The sequence below is a fragment of the Pseudochaenichthys georgianus genome, chromosome 7 (assembly GCF_902827115.2).
Source record: "Pseudochaenichthys georgianus chromosome 7, fPseGeo1.2, whole genome shotgun sequence".
Lineage (NCBI taxonomy): Eukaryota > Metazoa > Chordata > Actinopteri > Perciformes > Channichthyidae > Pseudochaenichthys > Pseudochaenichthys georgianus.
The window spans coordinates 36,208,284-36,232,809 of NC_047509.1; the positions used below are offsets into that span (position 1 = coordinate 36,208,284).

At 40.8% G+C, this 24,526-nt stretch overlaps 1 protein-coding gene across 5 annotated transcripts in view; it reads left to right on the forward strand.

The window, feature by feature from the left end:
- The window catches only part of LOC117448988 (solute carrier family 41 member 1-like), a 73,892-nt gene that overhangs the window by 39,610 nt on the left and 9,756 nt on the right, over positions 1 to 24,526 (forward strand). For all 5 annotated transcript variants that reach the window (XM_034086286.2, XM_034086287.1, XM_071203641.1 and 2 more), the window contains 4 exons: positions 1,483 to 1,629; positions 9,972 to 10,116; positions 12,547 to 12,626; positions 16,632 to 16,766. In XM_034086286.2, the coding sequence (XP_033942177.1) occupies positions 1,483 to 1,629; positions 9,972 to 10,116; positions 12,547 to 12,626; positions 16,632 to 16,766 (507 nt within the window). The remainder of the gene's footprint in view (positions 1 to 1,482; positions 1,630 to 9,971; positions 10,117 to 12,546; positions 12,627 to 16,631; positions 16,767 to 24,526) is intronic.

A 24,526-nucleotide genomic window follows, 5' to 3' on the forward strand; every position in this document is an offset into this window, starting at 1 on the left:
GTTTTGTTTTAGTAACATTTTTCTCTGGGTAATTATGACAGCATGTCCTACTATTTTGAGAGTTTGAACAAACCAGACCTGCATTTATTAATGTAGAAAATAATCAGCACATTAAACCATTATGAAAGTAATCATTAGTTAGCTCATTGTTCAAAATGAGCTCCAACTACAACAGTTAAGTCAACTCTTGCATCGGTAATAACAATTAAACAAATGATATAATATAATAGTATAACTTGTGTCTACTTTAACAACACTTTCCTAATTATACCAGCATACTTTTACTAAAGTAACATTAACATGTTTAAATGCAGGGCTTTTGTAAGAGAGTATTTCGTATAGTGTAGCATGGTCTACTTGACTTAACTAACCGAAGTGATCGTAACGTTACTTTGCAAACCGTCACACCCCCCCCCCACACACACACAAAAGGACACGGTAACGTTGTGATTCACTTCAATTAATGATAACTACTGAGCTTGCTAACAGCAAGGCACAAGGCTACTTCACTCATTTAGCTAGCTAATGTAAGATACAAATGCTGTCGAGCCCTCACTGCTTGTAAAATAAAGAGCACAAACTGACTACTTACCCGAGCGGCGAGCCCCGCTGTTCTCCGTCATTTTTCTCCCGGGTTGTTGTGATCACATGACTGACAAAGCCGTGCTCTGATAGGCCAGAAGTCGGTTTGATTGCATAAGGGCTCGATTGCTTATCCTGTCTGAGTAGCCCGGATGATGCTGCATCGCAATTTTGGACACCGAATTTTTTTCACTTGAATTTTTGGGATCTGAATTTGAACATTTTTATTTCACATAGGTAAATTCGGAGAAAAAACATTCAGATACATGATTTTCAAAGTAATTATTTTCAATGCTATAAATTCAAATACTTCTGTCTCTTGTTTGCTTCCATAGCCCCTCCCTCTCTACGACTCCCTTAGCTTTGCCATAGACTGCAAAGATCACATCAAAATCAGAGCTCATTCAATTGTGGTCCTAAGGGGGGGCAGGGGTACTATGCCCTCAAAATATTAGGCATTGAACCCCCTCTTAAAATAACTTAAAAGTAACTTTAAAATATACTGTAAACTTTGAAGGTGTTTTTTCTCAGAACAGCGTCTTCATAACAGTCATGTAATATTTGCAGTACGAAAACAGTAAGGCTATAATTGGAAAAATAAGGATCTCCTTTTTCTAATGGTGTACATAACTCAACGTTTTGTTTTGGGGTCAAAGTGACTTTATCTATGCCTCTGAAGATCGTCTTTAGTGATAGGAAAAACCCAGCATGTTTCTGCTGAAAGCTTTTATTAAGTTGTCATGTAACCCTGATAAAAGCTCTCTCTGAAAACACTGAATTATTTCTTCTGTCTACATTCAGTCCTTTTTTTTTTACCTTGTTTGAAAGTGATTACTTTTTCTCCACCATCATGTTTTCTGTTTCTCTCTTCTCTCCACTCTTCCTTCTTCCCTTCCGTAGGCCTGGTGATGATAGGAGTGATCATTGGCTCCAGGAAGGTAGGGATCAACCCGGACAACGTGGCCACCCCCATCGCTGCCAGTCTGGGGGATTTAATCACTCTGACCCTGCTGGCCACCGTCAGCACCGTACTGTATGAATATATAGGTGAGGAATAATCTCAGCTCTTATTTATGACTATCTCTCACATCTGGAACTTTTCTTTCAATCATTTTATTTTATTTTTATGGAAGTAATGAGAACAGTGTCACACAGTGATTTAGGGCTGCAGATCTCAATTGATTCAATGTCAACTATCAACAGTAATCAAGAAATGTATTGAAAGTAAACTCAAGCCCAAATCTTTAGATCACAGATTTCTAATGTGAGCATGCTCCTCTATGAAAGTAAAATGTAAATACACTGAACAAAAATATAAACGCAACACTTTTGTTTTTGCTCCCATTTTTCATGAGATGAACTCAGAGATCTAAAACATTTTCTATATACACAAAATAACCATTTCTCTCAAATATTGTTCACAAATCTGAAAAAATCTGTGATAGTGGGCACTTCTCCTTTGCCGAGATAATCCATCCCACCTCACAGGTGTGGCATATCAAGATGCTGATTAGACAGCATGATTATTGCACAGGTGTGCCTTAGCCTGGCCACAATAAAAGGCCACTCTGAAACGTGCAGTTTTGCTTTATTGGGGAGGTCCGAAAACCAGTCATTATCTGGTGTGAGGGGTAGGGTTAGGGTTAGGGTCATGTTCTGAATTGAGTGGCCCATGGTGGTAGTGGGGTTATGGTATGGGCAGGCGTATGTTATGGACCACGAACACAGGCCACTCGATTCACAACATTACCCTAACCCTAACCCTACCCCTCACACCAGATACTGACTGGTTTTCGGACCCCCCCCAGACCCCCCCAATAAAGCATAAATGCACGTTTCAGAGTGGCCTTTTATTGTGGCCAGCCTAAGGCACACCTGTGCAATAATCATGCTGTCTAATCAGCATCTTGATATGCCACACCTGTGAGGTGGGATGGATTATCTCGGCAAAGGAGAAGTGCTCACTATCACAGATTTGTGAACAATATTTGAGAGAAATGGTTATTTTGTGTATATCGAAAATGTTTTAGATCTTTGAGTTCATCTCATGTAAAATGGGAGCAAAAACAAAAGTGTTGCATTTATATTTTTGTTCAGTGTATTTGAGGTGTGGAAAAAAATGAATTTGTATTCATTTTGTGAAAGACTAATCAATATTTTTCATAATTTTCATTATAGACTCATACATTATCAATTAATCCATCAAATAATGGACATGAAATGATAATAATGTATATTATTTTAATTATATAGTTTGAATTATTGTAATAGAGTGGCGAAGTCACGCCCATCTATTTCCGGTCCATGGGACCTTATTTCGGAAAAACTATGTATTGTAGTCAATGAAGAGAGAAAACGTATCTTTCGATCCCGTTTGAATTGTGCCATGAATTACACATATGATGTTTGCCAATCTTACCAAATAATTTCCATGTCAAAAAAGTCACAGTTTGTTGTAAAACTGTTGAAATATAAGACTATGAAAAATACGCATCAGTCGCGTAAGTGATGTCATAATTGTTTTCCTCCACCAAATAAGAGATAGCTAAGATAAGATAACTTTAAGATGCCTGTGTGCTTAGTACCAGGTTGTTATCATACCAGCAATGGGTATTGCTCGTTCTTTTGCTTCCCGTCTGATGAAAGGACCAGGAGTGGCTGGATCAAGTTAGCTACCTAGCTAGTAGCAAGCACGTTAGTTAGCATTACAGCCTTGTCATTTTTATTAGCCTTAATATCATGTAACATCAAGTAACCCAAAATGTTAAACAGTAAGAGTAGTCATATTTCGTGAACCCTTTGAAGAGTACTGTCACACCGGTGTGATCATTCTATAATACACCATTTAAGCCCGGGGGAGAAATGCTAACGCTAATGCTACATTAGCATCGGCGATCTGTTCTACTTCATGCTATCTGCACAAATGGTTGACATTAAACATTAAAAAGATCAGGCAGTTCAGAGAGAATCAAAGGAAGGCAGGCAGATTTGCATGGCGTTCTTCTGGATGTGTTTCATTGTGGTGATAGTGAGTGTTAAAGAATATTTTAATGGGATCTGTTTGTGTCTCGTGATTCTCAGCTTTTCTGAGAATCTGTTATTTCAAAGATATGTTTTTCATTAAGTTGCCTATGCTCTTGCCTGTAACTTGAGGAGGGCACAGGTCAAGAGGCGCTCTCCTTTCCTGTGGGGGAAGTGTGAACTATGCACGTTGGCATTAACAGGCCATTCTTTTGTTTTCAACATGTCTGGTACTAATTAGAGAAAGCGCGCAGTTAGCAGCTTCCCCCTTTTCATGTATAGAGGTGCTGCTACCATTTTGTGCTCAGTGTTGTCAGGGTATTTCAAATGATGAAACACCTTGATAAATGCTCCGGCCGTATTCAACTCTCAATAAATCCCAGTGTTTGACATTCAGAACTCCTGCTCCTCCCGTGTCTCTCTGAGTCCTGATTTCCATTGCAACAGAAGTTTCCCTTACAGTGAGGGTAGTCAATCCCTTGTTTGGTAAGACAGTAGTGACGACCATCTTGGTGTTGTTGTGCTAGTCGGCGAGACCAGAGATGTAGTTCATTGAGCGGTTTCACACAAAAAATGTGTTACTTCACAGTTTTACGACACATCTTTTTTTTTTTAATTGCAAAATTATCTTTTAAATTGACAAACATCATATGTGTAATTCGTGGCACAATTCAAACGGATTCGAAAGATAATCTTTCTCTCTCCATTGACTTCAATACATATTTGTTCCCGAAATAAGGTCCCATGGAGCTCCCCCGGAAGGGGAGGGACTTCGCCACTCTATTGTTGTGTTAATAATATGAACTTGCAAAGTAACTATTAAGTACTGTTGTGAAATAAGTGTAGGGAGTAAACATTAAAATATCTTCTTCCAAATTGTAGTGCATGACACACATCTTTTTTATTTGTCAGACTATATACCACCATATGGCATTTTAAACCAATGTCAATAACCAAACTGCAGCTGTCAATATTGTATTTTGTCAACTTAATAATATCATAATCATATTGTAAGGGAAACTTCTGTTGCAATGGAAATCACGACTCAGAGAGACACTGGAGGAGCAGGAGTTCTGAATGTCAAACACTGGGATTTATTGAGAGTTTAATACAGCCGGAGGACTAACAAAGCAACTCGCACTGTTAATTGCCAAATCAATTCTGCCCACACAAAGAAAGAACCGCTCGGACCTGGTCTCTGAGAAGGGGCGGAACTTAAAAACGCAGGGCTTTTACTCTAAATAATAACAGATGGACAAACAAAGATCGGGCAATAAACCCTTCCTCCCACAGGAAAGGAGAGCGCCTCTTGACCTGTGCCCTCCTCAAGTTACAGGCAAGAGCATAGGCGACTTAATGAAAAACATATCTTTGAAATAACAGATTCTCAGAAAAGCTGAGAATCACGAGACACAAACAGATCCCATTAAAATATTTCCTTCACAGATCCTCCCTTTTATCAATGTATTGATAACCAATTAACATTAGTCTAAGAATATTTCAGTCACTACTTAATCAATAAGCGTCTTCAGAGTTGTGTGGGCTCACATACATCAATTACATCAACAAGTAAAACAATTACTTATTAAAACACAATTAGGATTATAAGAAATCCAATTGAGGTATACAATCAGAATCATGAGAGATCTAGTTAAGATTCCCAGTTAAGGTATACATTCACAGTGATGAATCGATCAATCTGTAATCTGTACAGTGTCCTCAATCTTTAACATTACATTACGTTTACTTCAGTACGCTTAATTCAAGAGTAAGGTACTTTACTACATACATTTTATTCAAATACATGTGTTCAAAATCTGAAAAGGAAAAGTCAGACATTTTATTGTAACAACCTGAGGAAGGAAAAATCAAAAACATCTGTTCTTTATTCAAGGAAAAATCAAAACATCTATTCGTTTGAAACCGTCAGCCAGGTAATTTTTTATTTACTGTATCAACAATGAGAGACTAAGCCCTCGTACTGTAAAGGTTGCTCAGAGTCTATGGGTAGGAAAAGATGTACCAATCCTCAGCCTCATCGCTAATTATGGATGCTATTTCCAGCTCACTAAACCAGCTTTCGTGAAAGGAATTGGGCTAAACATAGGAGAATGCATAGATTCTGGCATATTTTGGCACAGACAACAGTTGCTAATATTGCGTTCATGTGCGTAGTCCAACATTAAACTTGCTGCAGAATTAGTTTTAGTTTGTTTAAAAGGAGTGATTAAGGCCTTTTTGAAAAATCTACATCACCTGCTGAGTATTTAAGTGGAGTGGATAGAATAGATATTTGTTTTTCTATCTAAATTTAGCATGCAGTAGCACCTGGATTGGGAACCTGGTAATCTGGTTTCCTCGTTGTACATTTTACCTGGTAATGATTAAGGATAGTGACATTGTCTGTTATAATATTAGAAATATCTTATTGTTCAATACCTTATAAATCTGAAAATATCAATTAATTTATTTTGTTTAGTGTGAAAGTGTAATCTGATCTGACAAAATATATTTGTCACCACTATTTAACACATATCTGTTCATCGGAAATATAAAAACAATCAATTAATTGTACATCTGTAATCATCTGGTCATTCAATTCAAATGTTATCTTTGTACAAGAGCTAGAAAAAACATGTCGTCCTGACTCGTTCTCCTCCTTTCTTTATGACACAGAATATCTGGTGTGTGAAGGCATCCTGATACTGTAGATTAGCGCTGAGGTGCTGATTGGCTCAAAACTCTTCTTCACCAGAGCACCATATTTCAAACCCCCCAATTGCTCTGCTTTTTGTGGCTCATTTCAGTGAGCACTTTATGATTTCCCAGTGAACCAGAGGCTCATCTGCCTGTATTCCTTCTGCTATCTGGTTGAGAGCAGAGCCTATTCCAAGTAGCACATCCAGATGCCCCGACCCGTGATGGAAGATGTTTAGGAAGAAATCTGCCCCTCCAAGAAACATGGAGACTCTGAAGCCATCGCTCGTCCTGCAGAGTTGTCTGAGCAGAAAGATGAAGAAGCATCCCATCCCATCAGAAAGTTGAAGATTAGAATCCTCTCATCTCGAAAGACCTCGTGCCTCCTTGCCCGTGGTTGGGGGTGCCCTCTGCAGCCGGAGAGTGTGATCCTCTCTCTCTGACCCTTGGCCTTCAGAGCTGTCCTAGTTATTGGGTTAACACTTGATAGAGATGTTTTCCTGAGTGCAGACAACTCAAAGTAATGGATTAGCACATTATCATTCAATTACAAAAATAGGATAGGCCCCTCAGAATTATTTGGGAGCCTTCCTGACACATGCACATGCATGCATGTAAGGTTTGTGTTAGTCATTTAACATTACATTACATTGCATTTAGCTGACGCTTTTATCCAAAGCGACTTACAATAAGTACATTCGACCAGGAAGACACAACCTTGAAGAAAACAGAATCATATAAGAACATCAAGTTTCAAAGAGCCAATCGTTTCAAGTGCTACTCAACTGGCTTTAGATAAGCCAGTTCTTTATTAGTATATAAGTGCTCTGTTAGCAGTTCTTTGTTAGTCATTCTATCGCTCGAAGTGGAGTCGAAAGAGATGAGTTGTCAGTCTGCGCCGGAAGGTGTGTAAGCTTTCTGCGGTCCTGATTTCAATGGGGAGCTCATTCCACCATTTTGGAAGCAAATCCACGTGTTTTTGCTGATGGGAACTTGGGTCCCCCTCGCAGCGAGGGTGCAGCGAGTTGTTTGGCTGATGCAGAGCGAAGTGCACGTGCTGGGGTGTACGGTTTAACCATGTCCTGGATGTAGGAAGGGCCAGATCCATTCGCAGCATGGTACGCAAGTACCAGTGTCTTGAAGTGGATTCTAGCAGTTACCGGAAGCCAGTGAAGGGAGCGGAGGAGCGGCGTGGTGTGGGAGAATTTTGGAAGGTTGAAGACCAGACGAGCCACTGCATTCTGGATGAGCTGCAGAGGTCGGATGGCACATGCAGGTAGACCAGCCAGGAGGGAGTTGCAGTAGTCTAGGCGTGAGGTGACGAGAGCCTGGACCAGAACCTGCGTCGCTTTCTGGGTCAGCTGGGGACGTATCTTCCTGATGTTGTAGAGCGTGTATCTGCAGCAGCGGGTTGTAGCAGCGATATTTGCAGTGAAGGACAGGTTGTTATCTAGGATCACACCCAGATTCCTTGCAGTCTGAGTCGGGGAAACAACAGAGGTGCCGATGTTGATAGTCAGGTCAAGAGAGGGACAATCTTTTCCCGGAAGGAAAAGCACTTCAGTTTTGTCAAGGTTGAGCTTGAGATGATGAGCGGACATCCACTGAGAGATGTCAGCTAAAAAAGCAGAGATGCGTGCGACGACCTGGGTCTCTGAGCGGGGAAAGGACAAAATTAGTTGGGTGTCGTCAGCGTAGCAGTGGTATGAAAAACCATGCGGGCTAATGACAGATCCGAGCGAGTTTGTGTACAGGGAGAAGAGGAGGGGACCAAGAACAGAGCCCTGAGGGACCCCTGTAGTTAATTGACAAGGGTCGGACTCGGACCCTCTCCAAGTTACCCTGTAGGTGCGGTCTTTGAGGTATGAGGTGAGGAGGGAAAGTGCAGAGCCTGAGACTCCAAGTTCTTGGAGAGTGCGAAGGAGGATCTGATGATTCACCGTGTCGAATGCAGCAGACAGGTCCAACAGGATGAGGACAGAGGAGAGGGAGGCTGCTTTAGCAGTGTGCAGTTCCTCAGTGACAGCAATGAGGGCAGTTTCTGTGGAGTGACCTGCCTTGAAACCAGACTGGTGCGGATCCAGAAGGTTGTTCTGATGGAGATAGCAGGAGAGTTGTTTAAAGACAGCGCGTTCAAGTGTTTTAGACAGGAACGGGAGGAGAGAGACAGGCCTGTAGTTTATAACATCAGACGGGTTGAGAGTGGGTTTCTTCAGGAGAGGGTTTACTCTTGCCTCCTTGAGACTGTTTGGAAAGTGACCAGAAGTTAGAGAAGTGTTGATGAAATGGGTGAGAAACGGTAGAATATCAGGAGCGATAGTCTGAAGGAGGTTTGAAGGGATAGGGTCCAGAGGACAGGTGGCAGAGGTAATGAGGGTAAGAACCTCACATGGAGAGAGCATTTAACATGCAAGAATCATATACTCATCAGTCCAAAGCAGAGACCTTTTATTTTAAGTTAAATGTGAGCTAGTCCCTGTGGATATAACCCTTTCTCAATGATTCTAAATGTTATTTTAATTCACCATTTACCGTTTGATAAAAGATTAGTTTATCAGAAGTACATTTCCTCTTCCATAAAACATAGGTCTGAGAAATGAATGTTTCAATATGAGATCAATTACTCAAATATAATTGACTCTCCCCTCCCTTTTCTTACTTATGTCACATAATGTAATAACAACGTAGGAGTCCATTTAAACATGGTATTGTCTATAAGCTATTAATCGAGAAAACTCAGTATCAGCATGCAACTTGCAAATAACTCTTCTCTCTTTCCTATCCCTCTCTTATCCTCATCTCTCTATTCTCTCTTCCACATCCCTCTCTCATCATCATCTCCCATCTCTTTCACATCTCTCTCTATTCTCTCTTACTTCCGTTAGATATGAAATAAAACATAGGAGTCCATGTAAGCATGGTAGAGGTCATAATCCATCACTCGAGAAAACTCAGTATCAGCTGTGCGCAACTAACAAAAACAATTGTGAGAAACATATATTATGCAGGAAATGCACACCTTTGTTGAAAAAACATCTCTGATTTGGGAGGAAAAGCTTCAACCCCCTTAACATCTGAGTTACCACTGAACGCATAGCATGAATGATAGTGGGCGTCTGAAGGTGTCTTTACTGAGAAATGTCAAACAAATTCAAAACCTTACATTTGAAAACAGGTTTGCATTCCTCCACTTAAGGCGACGTTATCATTGGAAACAATAAAAACAAACTATTTTGATATAGAATCTATAAATGTAATCGTCAGAGCAGAACAGAATGGTCGTATTTTTGGCCTAAGCTCCGTGCAGCCTCTAGTTTCACCAGGTGGAAACATGGTCTATACAGTAAGAGGCCCCTGACATCAGGCCTATACCAAAAATAGTAGGGGCTTTTCACAGCTTGCCAATCGTACAGGCATCCTCTGCATAGCAGTAAGAATAGCCTTAAAAAACAAACAAACCACTCTGTGGTAGCGAGAGTCATATTTCTGACCCTTATGCCCTAAGTGAAGCCGTTAGTCTCAAAAAAATTCCAAATCGGGATCAATAAAGTATTATCTTATCTTATCATATACAGTATCCTGTCATGTATGTCTATTACTGTGTTCTCTTTTTTTCTTCATATTATTTTCTCTGAGTCAGATGTACTAGTGTGTCTCTTCTTGTCCCCCAGACGTGTGGTACCTGTCCCCCCTGGTGTGTGTGTTCTTCTTGGCTCTGATCCCCCTGTGGGTGGTGTTGGCGCGGCGCAGCCCCCAGATCAGCGAGGTGCTCCGCTCAGGGTGGCAGCCTGTTTTAGTCGCCATGTCCATTAGCAGGTACACACTTTTCATTCTTCAACGGGGAATAATATGAAAAACATCTAAATCTAACCTTTTTTTTATACAATTACATTTTCAATTTCATCTCAATTAACTTCCAGCTTAACTTGTTTTAGTTTATGCACTATATTTTTCATATTAAGTGTTTAATTAACTGTTACATTTGACTAATTTGGGGATCTTTACCATTTCTCCTTATTGTTGCCATTATTTTTTACTTATTTGCTTTTCTTAGTGTCAGGATGTATTTGTTTTATTCTTACCCAGCAATTTTTTTAATGAGGTCTCTTTTTATCAAAATCACAATGTGAACAGTTGCAATATTCAAATCGCGGGAAGCACAGTATGTTAAATGCTAAATATGTGTTAAAAAAGCATATTGAAAAAAGTATTGTGGAGCTTAGCACAAAACAAAACAGATTTGTTTGGTACAGATTATTTTATACAATCACACCATAATAAATATTTGAATGGTAATAGGTATTATGATTAAAATATGATAAATCTCTTATATAGTGAATCATATCCCAATATTAGTCAAAATAGTCACAATATTTCGTTTTTTTAAATAATGCAGCCCTAGTCTCTACCTCTATGTTTTTTCTAAATTGAAGGTTAACCAGTGGATGCCATGGTTAAGCCCATGGATGTATAATAAGAACTGGATACAGCGTCGGAGGCGGGGTCTCGTTCTTTCCTATGAGAGCTGCTCATTGGCATATGAGGACAAAATGACACAACTTTTGATGGAGCAAAACATCACAGATTACCCGCCATGCCTGGCTGTCAGAGCAGAAGTACCCGTATGTGCGCTCATAGAGCAGTTGAGCTGCCCCTTAAGCCCTCAGAATAACGTTATTAGCACATTTTACAACTTGAGGACCTAATGTTTTTAATAAAGGCTATACAAATGTTCATACTGGGTAGTTTATTTGGTTAAAAAAAAATTATCCAACGATTTACAGACCACTCTTTCCCAATGTTAGTCAATGGGAAAAAGTATTTCTGGGCCCAGGGACATCACATACTGATACGGAAGTTGCAGTACCGCCGTTTGGAAACAAAGAATATTTTCCTCAGAGTACGGCGCACTTCCTGGGGGCTTGTTAAGCCCCATGCCCCCGGTACTGGGTGCAAAACACAACATCTTTCAAGAAACAGCGTCTGAGCGCTTCTTAACATTTAATAAACTATGAATGTGTCATACCCACTTAACGGGAAGAAACTCAGCTATCAGACAATATTAACAATGTTTAGCTAAACGAAACACAAGGGTAATAACAAGACTCTGAATTAGCCCTGAGCGGAAAAATGCGAACGCACTTAGCACATAACTCAGGGTAGAAATACTTTATTAGTTATCGGATCTTCAAACCCAGACAACACACAACGTAGCTTTACGGGACCAAAACGGAAAATAAGTCTTACCGTTGCTGTTTTCTGATAAAAAGTTGTGTTCAATGGCATTAAAACACATACAACGCTGCTGAAGGTTAATCCAATGTCTCTGTGTCATTTTGAAATGATTACTGATAATCCATCGTCATATTTATGGCAAAAACTGAGTTTTCATATATAGCTGCTATGATAGCTACGAGAGCGTATGACAGCTTCCGGTTTTGGGCATTCTGGCTGCGCATCACTCATTCACCAATGGGTGATGTTTAGATAGATTTTAGGAACTTCCCCTCGATTCTATTGGCTCTAATGGTTAAAAAGAGGTGTCAATCATCAAAATCGACTGAGGGGGGCCAAAGATATTGAAAATACACCCAAATCACCCAAAAAGTGGGTTTTTTTTCTTCTAAATCTCTCTAAAAAAGGTAAAATGTTACTTGTTTTGCATCAATCTTTATACAGGGTACTTATTATATGTAGTAGTTGGTATTCCTAAAGCTTATAGTCTTCGATCCCATCATTCAAGGGTGGTTTTCACTATAAGTGTTTGTTTCTTTGGACGGACAATATCATTTAAAATGTTTTATTATGTTCAATCTGAATTTACTTTAAAATAAAAATAATTCTATATTGATTCTGACTTTTCTATATCCAACTCACAGGTTTATCATTGCTTTGAGAAAAAAGATTATTAATGTAACCCTTTTAGAAGTGAAGATATAGTCATTTGTACTGGGAATATCATTTTCGAGCCTGAGCCCTTAAAAACAGACTTGGGGCTTAACTGGTTAAAGAACTTCCTGGCAACCTAATTAATTATAATTCAAGCAGTATGTCATTAAATACATTAAAATTATCTTTGCAGGTTAATCTGAGCTGGTTGTAGTAGATCAGTTCGGGATTTGCTAATAAAACAGCTGAAAATAAGGGTTACCTTTATCTGATTATTTTCATTTTTCATTATCAGAATGGGAAACCATGGCAGTGACTGTATGTGGCTCTGATTATCTCTGTGTTTGTGTTTCCCAGTTTTGGAGGCCTTATACTGGACAAGACAGTGAGCGATCCAAACTTTAAAGGCATGGCTGTCTTTACGCCTGTTATGAATGGTAAGCTCTTTCAAGTGAAATGTCAAAATGAGAGATGAAATGGCATTGTTGCCATGTATTGGTTATTCTCCAGATTTACAATTTCTGCAACACTTTCATTATTAAAGAGGCCCTATGCTCAGGTTCATATTAGTATTCTGTGTCTCTACATGTCTTCATGCTTTAATGTTCAAAAAGCTCTTTATTTTTCTCATACTGCCTGTCAGGGCCGTATCCAGGATTTCCTAAATACCGAGGTCCAAACATGCTAGGGGGGTTCGGTGATATACATATACATTGTCAACATTCATTTTCCATGTCTCTCTCCTTTCCATAACCTGCAGCCTCTCTTCCATCTTCTTTAGTCTCTCTGTGTTCTTCCTGTTCATTACTCTCTCTGTCCTCTACTCTCTCTTTGTTCAATCTATCTCTCGTTGTTCACTGTTTGCTCCTCCTCACTTGTCGCTCCTGCCAGTGAATTAAAAGCAATTCAGCAATTTAGTTCATTTCACTTGTTTTTTGCATTATTTTTTGGTAATTAAATCTGTTTTATTTGATTCTCAAAAGAGAACAAAGATGTAAGCAAATTGTGTTTTATACAATTGTATGTTATGACATCATAACTGCAATAGATGTATGTTGTTTTAAAATGATGCCTATTGTCTATATTGTAAATGAAGACATAGATAGATAGATAGATAGATAGATGGGGTTATTAAGCCTACATTCTTTTGTGTGACTGTACCTGCAGTTCCTCCCTGACTTCCATCACTTTCTCTCTCTCTTTCTCTCTGCCTGTCTTGTCTCTTCCTTACCAAAGCTGAGCTTCAACTGACGTCGTCTTTTCATTATATCTGAGTCAGTGTAAAAAGAAAACAATACAATGTTATATCTTCAATGTTTTACTCAAATTGAAATAAAAGAAAAGCATTACAACGTTTGTTAAAAGGTAATCCTTCTGACATTGGATGAAAGTAATTAACTTTAGCTCTCTAGCTAGTTTATTCACGCACTTTAAACCAAAGTATAGCCTATAGCTGCAATATAAGTTAGCGTGCATGTTGTCGGATGTCCACTGACTAACGTAGAGCGTTCACACAGGATCTGCTGGTCATATGATGTCCTCTGAGGAACAGAAACACAAGCAGCCCGCTGGACTCAGATCTGTAGATACCTCCTCCTCCGCTGCTCTGATACAAGTCCAGGCTGCGGTGGTTTGTTGATACATTTCGTCTTCTTCTGTTTGTTTCACCGAGGCTACAGTACGTAGTTATGCAGCGCCCCCATCGTCAGTAAATGGAAGTACTACAAAGAACCCTGTTTAATTCAGTTATTTCACAAGTTTAGTTATATACACAGCTCGGAGAAAATTACAGAGGTCCGGACCTCGGTGACCTCAATGGTGGATACACCCTCTGTCTGAAACCAGAGTCCAGTCTGCTCTGATTGGTTAGCTGTCCGGCTCGGTTATGATTTGTCAACTATTTAAAGTTGTATGGTAAAAGTCCCGCCCCCTAGCATATCACCTACAATGCGTTGGAGCGCTAGCCAATAGAAGCACAAGTATTACATAGTGATCCACCTGTACACAAACTCGCTTGGATCTGTCATTAGCCCGCATGGTTTTTCATACCACTGCTACGCTGACGACACCCAATTAATTCTGTCCTTTCCCCGCTCAGAGACCCAGGTCGTCGCACGCATCTCTGCTTGTCTAGCTGACATCTCTCAGTGGATGTCCGCTCATCATCTCAAGCTCAACCTTGACAAGACTGAACTGCTTTTCCTTCCGGGAAAAGATTGTCCCACTCTTGACCTAACAATCAACATCGGCACCTCTGTTGTTTCCCCGACTCAGACTGCAAGGAATCTGGGTGTGACCCTAGATAACAACCTGTCCTTCACTGCAAACATCGCTGCTACAACCCGCTGCTGCAGATACACTCTTTACAACATCAGGAGGATACGTCCCCAGCTGACCCAGAAAGCGACGCAGGTTCTGGTCCAGGCTCTCGTCATCTCACGCCTAGACTACTGCAACTCCCTCCTGGCTGGTCTACCTGCATGTGCCATCCGACCTCTGCAGCTCATCCAGAATGTAGCGGCTCGTCTGGTCTTCAACCTTCCTACATTTTCCCACACCACGCCGCTCCTCCGCTCCCTTCATTGGCTTCCGATAACTGCTAGAATTCACTTCAAAACACTGGTACTTGCGTACCATGCTGCAAATGGATCTGGCCCTTCCTACATCCAGGACATGGTTAAACTGTACACCCCAGCGCGTGCTCTACGCTCTGCATCAACCAAACGACTCGCTGCACCCTCGCTGCGAGGGGGACCCAAGTTCCCATCAGCAAAAACACGTGGGTTTGCTATCCTGGCTCCAAAATGGTGGAATGAGCTCCCCATTGACATCAGGACAGCAGATAGCTTACACACCTTCCGGCGCAGACTGAAAACTCATCTCTTTCGACTCCACTTCGAGCAATAGAATTACTAACAAAGAACCAGAGGTGGGACCAAGTCATTGTTTTGCAAGTTTGAGTCAAGTCTCAAGTCTTTGCGCTCAAGTCTCAAGTCTTTGCGCTCAAGTCCAAGTCGAGTCAAGTCAGGATGGGCAAGTTCAAGTCAAGTCCAAGTCCTAAACTTTGACAAAACGAGTCATAAACAAGTCATTATGTGCTTTTCACCAAATGTAATGACATCGATCAACAGAATAATACTTAATAATCAAACTGCTTTTTATTAGTCACATTAATAATCTATTTTCTCTCTGCTGGTAAAGTAACGTATGTTTTTTTATTTTAAGAGGGATCAGTAAGTTAAGGCTACGGTGACGGTTTGATTCAGAAGGAGTTTAATGTATAAGATCCCTGATGTTGAGGTGACCAGAATGTTTATTTCCACTGTGTACAACATGTTATAAGGGACCCACAATCTATCTTTATGCGAGGGATAATGTGCAGCGAGGCGGTCTCTATGGGGAAGAGAACACCTGCATCTAGATCCCTCTGCAGGTGGTACTTTAACTATATTTTGATGCTAATACTTTTCTACTTTTACTTGTAACCGAGTATTCCTACACTCTGGTGCTTTTGTACTCAAGTACAAGATCTGAACTTCTCCCACCTCTGACAGTAAATCCTGAGTGGTTACGAAAATAAAGGTAACCAAAAAAGGTTATTTTCATTTTACAAATCCTGCACTCAGCTTTGCGTTCTCCAATATCATTGAAATGCAGCCAGATGCTGCTTCTTTTTTCGATTTTCGCTAATTTCTTTTTCCAATCCGTCTCCCCCGTCGCTCTGTGCAGCTGGCCTGTACCACTACACCTTCTGTGCCCCCCACCTAGCTAAATAAAGTCCCGCCCCTGCCTGCAAGGATTCTCAGCAAGAGTAGCGGCTGAAGATTCTGCTCTCCCAGACGGAAGTCTTTTCTTCTAGCGGCAGCTCGCGATCGGCGTGTTGGAGACCTCTGAATTAAATGATCAAGTCACCTCAAGTCAGAAGGCTCGAGTCCAAGTCAAGTCCCGAGTCATTGGTGTTCAAGTCCAAGTCGAGTCGCAAGTGTTTTGTGATTTTGTCAAGTCGAGTCTCAAGTCATCAAATTGGTGACTCGATTCTGACTCGAGTCCAAGTCATGTGACTCGAGTCCACACCTCTGCAAAGAACTGCTAACAGAGCACTTATATACTAATAAAGGACTGGCTTATCTATAGCCAGTTGAGTAGCACTTGAAATACTTGGCTGATGTACTATATGATTCTGTTTTCTTCAAGGTTGTGTCTTCCTGGTCGAATGCACTTATTGTAAGTCGCTTTGGATAAAAGCGACATTTTGCAACCAGTATATTTAAATAATTTCATTTTCATTCACATAAGGTGTCACAATACTGACTTAAACTCACAACAACAACAAAAATCAGTTTTTTCAGATCTTCAAATATGTTTTCACATGTTGCCATAATGCTCTTCCGTACCTCACATTCCTAGTCATTCTGTCCTCTCTGTTTCCTTCCCCTGTGTAGGAGTGGGTGGTAACTTGGTGGCCATCCAAGCCAGCAGGATCTCAACGTACCTGCACTTCTGGAGCATCCCGGGGGTGCTGCCCTACAAGATGAGGCAGCACTGGCCCAATCCCTGCATCACCTTCTTCTCCTCAGGTAACACTGCCATGCTGAATGCATGACTTTGCACCTTTCTACATAATAATAATAATGCATTTTATTTATAGAGCTTTTCTCTCGAAACTCAAAGACACTTTACAGAGGAGTAAAAAAAAAAAATCATAAAAATTGACTTCCGGTTGAGCAGCCATGAGGCAGGCAGTGTAGAGTTGGAGCTCCTTGACCCTGACAGCTAAACGCCTACTTTATGTGGTTAAAACAGTCTAATAGACAGTATTACGAATAAGGCGTTGGTGTAATGACCAAGGGGAAACGGAAAACTGCCGTACAGAAGAAAGAACAGACGCCTCCAGTTATAGAAAAGTCCGCTGATGATACGGCTAATGGGAACCATTTTTACCCTGAGGAATTAGCACTACTGGAAACTAACGATATGCCAGACATACAGACAATAATCCAAGAATGTAGAGACTTTCGTCGGGAAAACGGCGAAGCGCTCCGTGATATTAAGGAAGAAATTACTGCAACACACAACAGAGTGGACGAGGCTGAAAACCCAATCTCAGGGGCGGAGGAACAAGTGTAAGTCGTGGAGGAGGCTTTGCTAGAGGTGCTAAAGCTACAGGAGAGACTGGAGGCTAGGCTCACGGATCAGGAAGGGCGGTCAAGACGGGTCTAGAGGCCTGTTGTGATAATTGATAAATTGACTTATCGTACGATAAATAAAAATGGACTCGATAACTTTTCTGAGCTCGGTAAATTGCCGTTTACATAAGGATGTGAACAGCATTTTAGCTAGGAGCACTGGGGCTGCCAGGCGCGCTGTGAGGGGCGGGGCTGCGCATGCACGTGCAGCAGCCAAATTAATAATATAGCGACAAGCGGGAGACAACGTCTGACTTACTCGCACATCTGGATTCTCCGGTGAGGCAGTATTTTGGATTCAAGCCAAATCAACGAGACAAATACGGACGTGAATGAGCAGGGCGGTGTGTCGCATTTGTTTAAAAAAGGTAACGACAAAAGCAGGCAATACCACGCATTTTAAACTACACCTAAAACACAACCACCCCATTCCGTTTTCCCAGCTGGTAGCAAACACGGCAGCTAGAGATGGAGAGCCCCCACCTTCCCGACAGTTTACAATCAAAGATGCATTTGCCCGACGACAATCCAAACATGTTGGTGTTCCTTGCTCGAAAACTTTGAAAAACAGATTTGGATATGGCCTGTTGAGGCATCTGCGTCTTTGTATGGACAGTGGACTGTACACTTGAGTGTTGTTTTAAGGAGGCTTTGTTTGCTTGTGGGACAATGTGTGCTTTTATTTATTTATTTATTTATAGATAGATAGATAGATAGATAGATAGATAGATAGACAGACAGACAGATAGATAGATAGATAGATAGATAGATAGATAGATAGATAGATAGATAGATAAGGAGAGCTCTGTTTTCCAGCCTGAGTCTATTTAATGTATTGTTTTGGTTGTGTGTGATTTAATACATTTATTATCATTTAATTACATTTTTTTTATTTATTATACATCATTTATATAGTTTAATATTATTTCACATTTCATTTGCAATGTTGAATGTTCAATAAAAAGTTATGTTTGAAAGTATGTATGTACTATTATTATATATTATCATTATGTCAGTGGTCTAAAATGGTCTTACAACAGTGCCGACAATATTATCGTTTATCGCAATAATTTCCAGGAAAGTTTATCGTCCAACAAAATTAATTATCGTGACAGGCCTGGACGGGACAACATTCGACTTCACGGTATAGTGGAAGGGGCCGAAGAACACTATGGGAGTGGCTGCCTTTGTGGAGAATCTGCTACGAGCAAAGCTAGATATTCCTGCCACTACCGAGCTCAAGATTGAACGAGCCCACCGATCCCTGGGTCCTAAGCCGCCACCCGAAGCCCCTCCACGATCAATAGTGGTAACATTCTCAAGCTTCAGAACCAAAGACGGCGTGCTGAGGTTGGCCTGGCAGAAAAAGGGGTTTATGGACCAGGAGAGGAAAGTGATACTGGACCATGATTATGCCCCGGAGATCCTCAAGAGGCGTTGGGAATACACAGAATAGAAAACAGTTTTGAGGGAGAATAAACTACGCTTTCAAACACTATTCCCGGCCAGGCTGAGGGTCTTATATGAGGAGGACATGCGAGTACAACTCAGCGACGGAGGCAACCAAGGACATGGCACAACGAGGACTACAGGTTTGTGTCTACAAACCCGCAGTGAGTTGGTAAGACAAGATTAAATCCACGATGTGGCTCACAGCCGGAGCCTCTGCAAAATACACTCCGCCAATAACCACGAGAGCGGCTTACAAGAAGAAACTGGGGGTATTAAACGGACATGTTTGTTTTAAACATTATGGTCATACCAAACTGAAGTTAATCATTTTATTTTGTCTTATTATATAAATAACCCTGAAATTGGAAGACTTATAGTTTTGATATTTTTTGTGGGCAAAGTGTGTGGAGAGACTAATTACAGAAACGGTCACTCAAGGCTCGGGTTTATGTGTGCACGTTCAAGTACGGAGCAACGGGAGGGCCCTCTGAACCCTGGAGGCTGCAGAGACTATCCCTCTGAGCCAATAACGGCCCGTCCACACAGCGGCGTGCGTTGACGCTTGCCGGCGGGCGTGTCTGACACTCGACCAACAACCAATCACATGAATCTCCCGCCCCAGACACAAGACACAAGCACGCGGTTTGATTGGCTAGAGCTTGTACTGGCATATGATTCGATTGGCTGACGCCTCCGTCGAGGCGTCAAAAGTTGAACATTGCTCAACTTTTGAAGGGAGCAACGCTCCACGTCGCTTCCCAAAATGCAGTTCGGCTAAAAGTGACGTCACCCCATTCAAAGTGAATAGGCAGAAGTGTTCAGAAGCTTCAACGCACGCCGCAGTGTGGACGGGCCGTTATACATCTTGGCTCACACAAGGTCACAAACATGAACTCTTCACAAGCAGATTTGTTTCGTTTTTTCAATGTCTGCAATCCGAACTATGTTCTTGGTTTTGTTCGGATCCTGTTCCCATTAAGTTTGAGTAGCCTTGGGGGAAGGCATTGGTTAAGAGTTATCTCAATTTTGAATAAAATATGGAAGATAATCCAGCTCCGATCGGAGTAGTTACTTATAATGTGAAAGGTGTCCTCAGGGGCGCAGTAAGGGGGTGAAAAGTTAGGATGATTCTAAGGGCCCGTGACTGACAGGGGCCCCAAAACATTTTAGAACATTAAGAAAAAAATGTTTGAGTAACCTTTCATCAATCATCAATAATTAACGTTAATATAACGTCATATTGATGATGTACTCACTAAACTTATGATTCATTTAACTTATTTACTTCCAAAAGTTAATTATCCAAAGCATCGAACACCCCCCTCTATTTACATGTAACCCAGTATGAACACTTGTATAGCCCTTATTAAAAACATTCGTTCCTCAAGTTGTACAAATGTGCTAATAACGTTATTCTAAGAGTTATTTCCCTCGGCATTATGAACGCGCATCTAACCCACGGGACCGCGCCGCCCGGCACGTTCATGTTACGTGTTCAGCACTACATGAGTTTCTCTTTACCCATGGATGCACAATAAGAACGGACCCATATCGCCTTACTGCCAGCCCACGGAGCTGTAATAATGAATAAATTGCACATGTTTGCTGTAATTCATCATTTGTAAAATATTATACTACATGGGCTGTATGATTAAATCTTGTACCGTAAATGTTGTATTAAATAAAGTTAATATTACCGACGTTAGATTAACGTCCCTGTAGCTTATTATTGCACTAAGAAGCTTATTGCACAGTGTGTATATATATATATATATATATATATATATATATATATACGGTGCAATAACTCTTTCATGCTAAATGAAGCTCTGTTGGATATCACTAGATCCTGTTACAGCGTAATATAAGTACATAACGATTGATGTGTACATTAGCATAATTACTAGCTAGCCGCTAGCTGCCGCCCCGTTAATATCAAATCCATCATAACAATCCATTACCATGCTGTCATGAACGCACGGTGCTGTTACGTGTACGCAAATTGACGTGCTTAATGTGAACGAGCATTTTGGTTAAAGTTGTGCATGCACTATGAGCGCACATACGGGTACTTCTCAGGCATGCCGGGTAATCTGTGACGTTTCACTCTCTCAAAAGTTGGGCCATTTTATCATCATGCGCTAATGAGCAACTCTCATAGGAATGAATGAAGCCCCGCCTCCCACGCTGTATCCAGTTCTTATTATACATCCATGGCCCTTTCTAGCAGAGAGACTATGGAAAAGGTACATGGTGACTACTGAAATTTGCACGAAACCCACAATCGTTACAGCAAAGCAACTACTGCTGCTTAGTGGACGAAACAGGGAATGCCGCTATGGCCAAGACTTCAAGAAGAATGGGACGAAGCGCCCCTTGCCTGCCCCACCTTAGCCAAAGATGTTAATGTAGCTCTCTTTGGCATACTTCCGTGTTACAAATGTTGCACTCTGACCTTCTAGCCCAATTGACATTGCCACATGTGTTGCACTTCCAATAATTTACACTGAAGAGACCCCTGCTCCTCCCAGACAGAGTTTTCCAACTAACTGTTTCTCTAGCTTTCATACTTTTCTTCCTGCCACATCTGTAACAACTTGTTCTTCTAGCAAAGTTCATCATTCCACACTTATCAGAACAAAGCCAGTCCTCGCCTCTAACATAAACTCTTTCTTGCAATGTTTATTTTGTTACCACTGATTGGCTTTGCCTGATCTGGCCAAACATGACCACCTGCCAGGTCATTTCCCAAAATGATGTCCACTCCAGTCACAGGCAACTCTGGACGAACACCAACCTCCACTTCTCTCTGGTCCAAATCACAGGACAGAAACAGTTTATGCTCAGGCACAACAATGGTTTGCAGACCAATCCCTCTAACTGGAACACAGCACCCCATGTCTGAATCTGGAGAAAAAGGCAAGATGCCCTCCTTCACAAAAGTATTCAGAGCTCCCGAGTCCCTCAAAATCCTGACTTGAACTTTCTTGTCACTCCCAACTAGAGTTACAAAACCTTCAGACATAAACGGAGCATAACCCGACTCAACCTCTGAGATATCAATTGGCTTAACCTGCACTTGCAATGGAGCCAAGACTTCTGTTTCACCAACTTTGGGATTATGAATAGTTGTAGCCAAACCAACTGACTTCACATGAAAAGTGTTGATTTTCCCCTCTAGCAAAGGACATTCTTTTTTCCAATGACCCTGTTGATGGCAATAATGATACACATGTGCATTGCTTGTGCCATTAGGATGCTGTGCAAACCTTGGGGACAAAGAATCTGCTTTCTGAGATTCATTCCTTTCATAACGCTCACCAAAGATGCGCCTGTGCGTCAACACATATACTCATCAGCCAGTACTGCTGCCTCCCTTGGACATGTGACTTTATGTTCATTAATATATGTTGAAATGTTATCAGGGACAGCAGGGATGCGGGAAGTCAGTCAGAGTTGGGGGTGCGGGGTGCGGTGGGGATTATGTTTTAAATATTGAAGCATGAATGAGATCTATGGATAACTGTTTTTCATTTATTCTCTCTGGCTGTCCATCTCATAATGTTCACATTGAAACTAGCTGTCAATAGGAATATAATTTAGAAGAATTATAATTTCATGCAAAAATCTGTCTCAAAAAGAGGTTGCACATTTAAATTCAGGTGTTGTTATGGCAACGTCAGCGGCCAAACAGCCACATTTACTGCTGCAAATACGTTCAAACATGCTGTCGACACATAAAGCAGTGGCAACTATGCCACCATTTCAGCTGACTTTTTATCAGAAATACTGTCACATAACATCCATATATTTCAGTGCTAGGTTGATGCTTAGCTAAGCTAACTATGAAACACTTTAAGTGACAGGACTCAGGATCAACGGTGGTAAGGTAGCTTCTAGCTTCATGTGGAACAGTCAACATTTTCCAGAGAGCTTTCTTTGAAATCACCAGGTAACGCTAAAAAACATTACATTTAGATGATATGACAAAGTGTTTATTTAATATCTCTGGCTATCTATAGCTACTTGCTAACGGTTTAGCTTACCCCCGCGATTCAAAGTAACGTCAACGTAGCTTTCATTTATGCTTTGCTTACATGTTCGCATAACTTGGAAGTTTACTGACATTTACATACCTTGTTTATCTGGCTCAAGTGGTGGATCTGGGGTTGTTGTGTGAGCCACCACTTGAGAATTGTCGTCTTTTTTAAGAAAAAAATTTCTTATGTCCATCTTCAAAAACTCTGAGTCCGGGTGACAGTTTAAACATTGTCAAAGGATAGGTATCTGTCAGCCAATACGATGTATTTCCATGCAACTCTCTGGTTGGTCTGGTGTCTTGCCTCTGTTGCATTCACTGAGCACGGGAAATTACAATTCTGCCATCCTCTCATGATGAGGTTCAGGTAAAGCACAGTTAATATATTATATTATTGAGGGAGAATTGTCCGGGGCTACAAAAAAAACATTCGGGGCTTTGGTCCTGTATAATAACGTCATATTAAATGCAGTAATTTGGTCTTTATCAACAGCTTGTGAGAGCAGTGCATTCATTGGTGTTTGTTTTAATGCTGCCAGTTTGTTGACGGACTGTGTGTTGATGGGACTTCTCATGCTCCCTAAATGTTTGCCCTGCCTTTCGCCAGTTCTTAAATCCTCCTTTCACAAAACTCCCATCCCTGTTCTTGTCTGCACTGACAAGCTGATTTTCTATAGCAGAGCAACAGAAGAAGCACACCACATTAACACTTTCTCTTATTATTTAGTGAAGCTTTTTATTAACTGCTTACACTAAAATGCTAACTCAAAAATAGTAACTCAAAATAAAACTTTTGTATTGATTTATTTAGTGAACTTTTTGGCGTTGCAGTTACAACTCTCCGCCAACAAGTGGGGGTGCTGCAGCCCCCTCAGCACCCCCGCTTCCCGCGTCCCTGAGAGACAGACTGTTTCAAATGCTCCAGAATACTGAGCCTGTTTTTCAGGTCTCAGGCTCGAAAATGACATTTCCAGAATAAATTACCATAACTACACTTCTAAAAAAGGGGAAAATTAATAATCTTTTTTCTCAAAGTAATTATAAACCTGTGAGTTGGATGTAGAAAAGTCAGAATCAATATAGATGTTTTTTATTTTAAAGAAAATTCAGATTGAACAAAAACTCTTTTTTACTTATAGTGAAAACTACCCTTGGATGATGGTAAGGTAGACTACAAGCTTTAGGAATCCAAAGTACAACATATAATAAGTACCCTGTATCAAGATTGATGCAAAACAAGTGACATTTGACCTTTTTAGAGAGATTTAGCCAAAAAAACTCCACCTCTGAGGTGATTTGGGTGGAAATGGCCGTTTTTACCGTTTCTCTGGAACCCATTGGTCGATTTTGGTGATTGACATCTCGTTTTGACCGTTAAAGCCAATAGAATCAAAGGGGAATTTCCACATACACACACACACCTTAACATTGATAAATGAGAGCTATGCCCACGCAGTTTTGCATGAGAGCGCTATGACATCTGGAAATGGAAAAGCAGGTTTATTGCTTATGGATTATCAGAATTAATTTCAAAGGGACACAGACACATTGGATTAACCTATGGATTAATAAATTAATTAATTAATTTAATAAAATAAAATAAACATTGATTAACTTCAGCAGTGTTTTTATCGTTGTAATGCCATTGAAGACCACTTTT